Raw genomic sequence first — 6,775 nt, forward strand, 5'->3', positions numbered from 1 at the left:
TTTTATTGGATGATCCTAAACATCTTATATACATGTTATATTATTATTTTGAAGATATTTGATGTTAGTTTCAAAGATATGAAATTTTATGCAAAGAGATATTCAGATAAGCCAAAGTGTGGATATTCTTGGCTAAATTTATGTTTTGGTTAATTTCTAACCATGTGATCTTGAATTAGAAGCTTATATATGTTTTAGGACATCTTTTTAAACCATGTAATGGTTTAGTTTGAAGATCATATATTTATAAGTCATAGATCAAGAGATTTATCAAAACTAGTTGAGGAAAAAGTTTCTGTTTTTGGACTAAGTGTAAAACCAAAAACTCTAAATGTTATTTTATGATTTTGGTGACTTTAGTTTGATGATTTAAAGCATGGTTGATGTTAGGATGATATTATGAATATGTTAGAAGTAAGATTTGATTTTTGAAATTCTTGGAGATATTTTGATTTAAGGTCAAAACTTGTGATTCAAGTGCTTAGATCTTTTTACAAAAAAGTTTGGTGTTAATTATTAGCTTTTTCTAAATGGATGTTTTAAGTATGGTTTTGAACTTAGGATTGGAAGATGTTTGTTGCAAAATTTTGGTTTAAGCATGAGTTTTGAAGTTGAAAGGAATTGTAACAAAAATCAAGGGAAATGACCTATGGATGTTTCGGCCATAGTGTGTTCTTCATAGTTGTGTTTTGTTTTAAATTTTTCTGAGTTGATATTTAAGTTTAGGACAAAATTTACATGAGGAATGTAAATTTTGAAAACTTTTGGAGTTAGTATGCAAAATCCTTAAGTTATGGGTAAAACGGTCATTTTCCCACATGTAGAGAGTAAAATGAAAATTTTACTCTTTAAGTTAGTATTTTTCATATTTCAAATTATTAGTGATTTAGTTCTAACTTTTAGAATCACTAATTACAGTTCCTCGTGATCGCACTTGAAGTTTTATAAGAAACGCGGAGATCGAGGTAAGTTATCTTTTAACTTACTAGCAGTCTACTGTGTATGTGTGCTAAGTAAAGGAACTATAGTGTATGTATGTATGTTATAATATACGTCATGCCATGCCAAGTTATCACGTAATTGTCTATTATACAGAATTTATTCTGTCGTCAATTTTTATCTGTTACATAATATATTCTGTCATGTAGTATTGTACCTTACAAGTACGTCATGCTAAGTATGCCATCTATTACATGTATGTCAAGTCATGTAATATTCACTGTTGCAAGTATGTCATGTTAAATATGTTGTCTATTATATGTTATGCAATGTTTTGAAATATTTCTATCTCAAGTTGGTCATGTATTTCAAGTTATATTCAAGTCACGTTATGTTATGTCAGGGCTTCAGTCATTTCGTATTTCAGTCACGTTTCATATTGAGTTTGTGTAGAATACATAGGGCTACAATAACTGTGGAGTATGTATTTACACATAGAATACATGGGGCCACAACAACTGTGGAGTATGTATTTTTCATGTTAAGTCAAGTTTGTGTAGAATACATGGGGCCACAACAACTGTGGAGTATGTATTTACACGTAAAATACATGGGGCCACAACAACTGTGGAGTATGTATTTAAGCAGTTAAAGAATAAGTTTTCGTAGAATACATGGGGCCACAACAACTGTGGAGTATGTATTTACACGTAGAATACATGGGGCAACAACAACTGTGGAGTATATATTTTTCATGTTAAGTCAAGTTTGTGTAGAATACATGGGGCCACAACAATTGTAGAGTATGTATTTACACGTAGAATACATGGGGACACAACAACTGTGGAGTATGTATTTTTCATGATAAGTCAAGTTTCAGATCAAGTTCATGTCAAGTCAAGTTCAGTTCATGTTTCAATTTAAGTTATGTCAATTATGCTATGTTGTACGCCAAGTTATGCTTTAATTACTTATGAATTTGATTATGCATTTATGTTTTTACTGTCATTCATGCATCATTAGCTTGTGTGGAAGTTTTTTGTTAACTTACTGAGATTTGTAATCAAATCTCACTTTGGTAGTCCCAACTACCATTCCCCCTGAATGGTAGATCTTGTTACAGGACCTGAAGGAGAATCAGGAGCTGATCAACTAGACACAGTTGACTAAGCGACAGTGCAACGTCAATATTAATATAGTAGTTAACGTAAATTACTACTTGTACAATGGAGTTGCATCTTTAGTACTTTTTGGATCATAACCATTTTGGACTAGTGTTGTGATCTATTCAATGGGTCTTTATGTATGAAGTATGTTTTAAGCATTTGAGATATTTTCAATTTGGTGCATAGTATTGCTAAAAAAAAAAATTATCCGCTGCGAATATTGCATAATGTTAGATGCATGTTAGGAACATTGCATCTTATATGTCATGAACGGGGGCAGGTAACCTTGTGTGGCATGTCTCGACGCTTCAAATGTCCGTCCGATCCCAAACGGAATTTGGGGGCGTCACAGTTACGCCGTTAGAAAAACGCTGCGAATTAATTAGCAGCGTTTTTTTAGATAGTTGCCGGCATATAACCAATGCCGGCAAATCTGTCTTTTTTAGTAGTGTGACAAAGCTTGTTACCACATATAAGTTCAAGCATTGCTTGGACTTTATTAATGTCTCTAGGTGCTAGATGGGAGATGTCCCAACCTATTGTCCTAGGTGGAGTTCTAGGTTATGTTTTCTCTTTTTCTCCTAAGGGATGAATATTTGCCAAGGTGGAGATTGTTGTATTTTGTGGCTCATATCGAGTGGAACATGTATTCAAAGAAAGCAGGCTAATGCCGGAGTGGAGTGAGGGGACCAATTGCAGACGGAGTGAAATAGTTGAGGTAATGATCTAGTGCAAGATATATCAAAACACCTGATAGTATTAAGGCCTGGGATGGATATCAAATTATGGAAGCAATATCTGAAGATGTGTTTTTTTTTTTTTTTTTATTTATCTAGTATTGTTGCATTTAGAAGATATCATTGCACTTTCCTAATTTCATATTACTTGTTGAGTTGTTTATTAATTAAACTTACAACGAGATTATATTTGCACTGAGGCTACTTTATGATTTGACACACCCTAGCTACAGCTATCACTCTCTTTGTGAATCCTCACTTGCCCGGAGAAAAAGAAGGGTCGGTAATGATCATCGCATTTTTACATATCCTGGTGGCTACGTACTTTGGTTTCTGGTTTTGTTCTGTTGAAATGGGCTCTGTGCTCTCAACTAATTTCCCCCACTTGTTTTCGTAATACTGACAAGCAGTAATGTAAATATCATTAGTATTAGTATTGATGATCCCGCTCGAACTCCTTATTTACTTCCATCTTTAATTTTGGTAAAAAGAATAAATTTTTTACCGGTTGAGTTATACTTCAACTAGTATGTCTTTCTTTTATATTTTATAGTAGCAAAGGAGGGGTGAGATTTTAGATTCTTATCACGCAGGCGCACAACATTCTCTCTTGTCTCTTCCTCTTCCTCTTGATTCTGTCTCCCTTTTAATTCTCTGTGTCTCTGTCGCTTCATCTGATCCCAACGTTTCATTTCTATAGCACTTGACTTTACGCCTTCCCTGTTGTCACCACTATCAACCGTCACCTATATAAGCATTGCATGCAGGCACACAACTGAGTACGTACATATCCGGCCACCGAATTTCATACAAAGCAAACGACACATACGTTGGCCGTCTTGATGACCATGTATCCATTTCTCCAGCATAAATGCTTACAATTGCTAAGAGTATTTTAATTAACACTGAAATTAATAATAATATCATTTGAGCATTAATTAATTAAACATCCTTGTTATGCAATAACATTAATCTATCAACATATAATTATAAAGTCGCGTCAGAATTTTGTAAACATATATAATTATGACGACTTAATTAGTCTCGAAACCAAAGTAACCTATTTTGAAAATTTAAAGGCCATTTTCTGTTTCAAACTTAATATTATTCTTTCATTTAGAGAAAGATAATTTAATTTAGTTTTAGTTTATTAATCCATTTATAAAAATTTAGATATCACACGCAACATTCTTTATGAAATTACATTAATTATTTCGCATAAAACAAGAAGCTGGGTGCAGGGTATCTACTGTCTCCTCCTATTTCGGTAACTGGAAGAGTTCCTTCACCATCCGCCTTTTGCCTTCTTGCCTGAACCATTCCTGGAGAAACTCTGCATAACGATAGCTGCGGTAAATTGGAGGATGTTCCACCTCGTCGATCAAATCCTCAATTGGACCAATCACAGTGTCCAGATTCGGCGCGTAAAACATTGCGGAAGACACTCGTAGCTGTGTTTTGTTGGTTACGGCCCTGTGGTGCACACTCTTAAATCTTCCATTGCTCAGAACCTACATGCATGCAAATTAAACCCACACATAAATCCATGGTATCATGTCGTATATGCTAGAGATAAACTCTCTCTCTCTCTCTCTCTCTCTCTCTCTCTATACACACACTGACGCACATGCATATATACTAGTATTAGTATAATGCAGTTGTAGTGATCCTCTAAGATAGAATCGTTAATAATCATTAATGTAGCTACCAATTATAACATACATATACAATCACGTTGACCCACCTAACTAGCTAGCTTGTAAAATGGGAAAAGTTTGTATGATTGTGAAATGACCACTTTTTTCAATACGTGCATTTGTGGAGCTAAGATTAGTTATATTATATTCTTATTCAAAAAATTTTAACTAATAAAAAGAGATAGATTTAATTAGTTATATTATGTTCTTAACAATGATTGAGGGCAAGTTTAGGGTATAAGCTGAGACACAATAGTCCAATTTGATTTTATTTCATTCCTATCTTATTCCAAAACATAATTCAAATACAAAATTTTTAAACTAATCATTACAATTTTTTTAAACTAATCGTTACAACTTTTTCAAACTTTCAAATAAAAACTAAAAAATAATTACGACTTTTCAAATCTCCAAACAAAACTAATATTATAAAACTATATTCTTATAATATTTTTATTTTATAATATTTTTTGTTCAATTTTTTCTTTCTTATTTTTCAAAATTTTAAAAATACTCAATTCGAACTATCTCATTATTATTCACAAACTATCTTACTATTATTCATAAAATTCTTATCTCATCTCACTTTTCAAACCTATTCAATCTCCATATACCCCAAAGTCCAAACTGCCAATTTGAGCATGCATTAATCCATCTCATAATGTACAGACTTGAAAGATTAGATTAGACACGAGTACTATTTAATCAATTAACAGGCGAGTACTACACTGCTCTTATTAAGGGTTTTTCTATTTTTTTTTTCCTGGGTGAAGTAAAATTAGAAAGAATCAGGGATGGAGTTACCTGCATCTGGTCACCCAGATTGATGACAAATGCATTTGGAATGGGGTCAACTGCTACCCATTCCCCATCTTTTAAGACTTGGAGGCCAGTCACTCCTGCTGATTGTTGGACCACCGTGAGCGCTTGGGGATCAGTGTGAATAGCCAGACCCAATGTCAGGTCAGGATTCGGACATGGTGGATAATAATTAGCTTGTGTTCTTAGTGTAGGCGGGTCCCCCAGTCTTTTTTGCAAGAAATCTTTCTCCAACCCAAGGGCTTCGGAAATCAAGCTGAAAAGACTAGTGATCAAGGTACGAACCTCCTTTGCATATTCGCCAAAAGCCTCGCTAATCAATTCAAATTCATCTGTATGAGACATAGGCACTGAAAAGACACACACACCCACATATAAAGCTTGTGTAACTTGGAGGTACAATTAAGGAGAATTAATACCGGTATTTTGGTGGGTTTTTTGGCAAGAGATGGGCTAAATCCTCCCCCCGATGCCAAGGATGAGAGAAAGTTTCACTCCACATTGAGACTTTCTCCTGGCCTTCAACCTTAAGGTTATAATGGAAAACTTTTACCTGCTTCGTATGATCTTCCGTGACAAATTCTGCTCTTTCTTCTGGAGGCAGTTCGAAGAAGTCGGTTATGGCAGACATCATTCTGTCACATACTTCTTGAGGGACACCGTGGTTGATGATTTGAAAGAAGCCGTAGTCCTCACAAGCCTGTGATATCTTCTGAACCAAGAGGTAATGACCATTTTTGTTGCCATTGTCATTCAAGTCAATGACAGGAACCGAGGCCAGGGAGGATATCTGTGCAAGTTGTGGTCTTTTGTCTTCTGGGAGGATGAACTTTGAGGTAAGTGAAAGAGGTATGGCTGAATTAGCCATTTGAAAGGATTGCCTCTGATCCATGAAAAATTGTTTGAGAATTGAGAAGCTCTACCTCTGGTGAATCAGACGGTTCAGATAAGTGAGTGCCGAGATTTTGACAACTACGACTAACTTAAAGGTATCAAACTAGATTGAAAATTTATTGATCGTTAATAAAATAATAAAAGTGAAACCTCTTTCTTGCCCTTGTTAATCTCTTCACGGTACACGCACATGGTCATAATAATTATTCAAATTATAAAACGGCGTAGTTAAGAAACCTCATTATTTTATGGTTTCCTTGACCTCATGGGAGATGATAGAAAATGGCACCGTAATAAAATAAATTATCACAACTAGGCGTGAACCAAAAAACAACTCAAAATTTTTTGTCTTTTTGGTTCAAGATCTACACTTAGATCTGATCCCAAGATTCGTATTTTATTTTTTATTTATTTGTAGATCTTAGAATCTTTAATGTGCTCTAATATCTGGATATTGTTTATTTGTATATGACATTCAGGCTACTTTTATATCATAACTACTAGTAACTAGAAGCAGTAACGC

General features: G+C 34.3%; 1 protein-coding gene across 1 annotated transcript; it reads right to left on the minus strand.

The window, feature by feature from the left end:
• Positions 1 to 3,931: 3,931 nt before the first annotated feature.
• Positions 3,932 to 6,390, minus strand: LOC122311585 (protein DOWNY MILDEW RESISTANCE 6-like). Its single transcript, XM_043126184.1, has 3 exons — positions 5,778 to 6,390; positions 5,344 to 5,671; positions 3,932 to 4,353 (listed from the first exon to the last, which is right to left on the minus strand). Exons 1-3 carry the CDS (start codon positions 6,248 to 6,250, stop codon positions 4,102 to 4,104), a joined length of 1,053 nt encoding a protein of 350 aa, XP_042982118.1. The 5' UTR covers positions 6,251 to 6,390; the 3' UTR covers positions 3,932 to 4,101.
• Between the last annotated feature and the right edge of the window lie 385 nt (positions 6,391 to 6,775).

This window comes from Carya illinoinensis, chromosome 5 (genome assembly GCF_018687715.1).
Source record: "Carya illinoinensis cultivar Pawnee chromosome 5, C.illinoinensisPawnee_v1, whole genome shotgun sequence".
Classification (NCBI taxonomy): domain Eukaryota; kingdom Viridiplantae; phylum Streptophyta; class Magnoliopsida; order Fagales; family Juglandaceae; genus Carya; species Carya illinoinensis.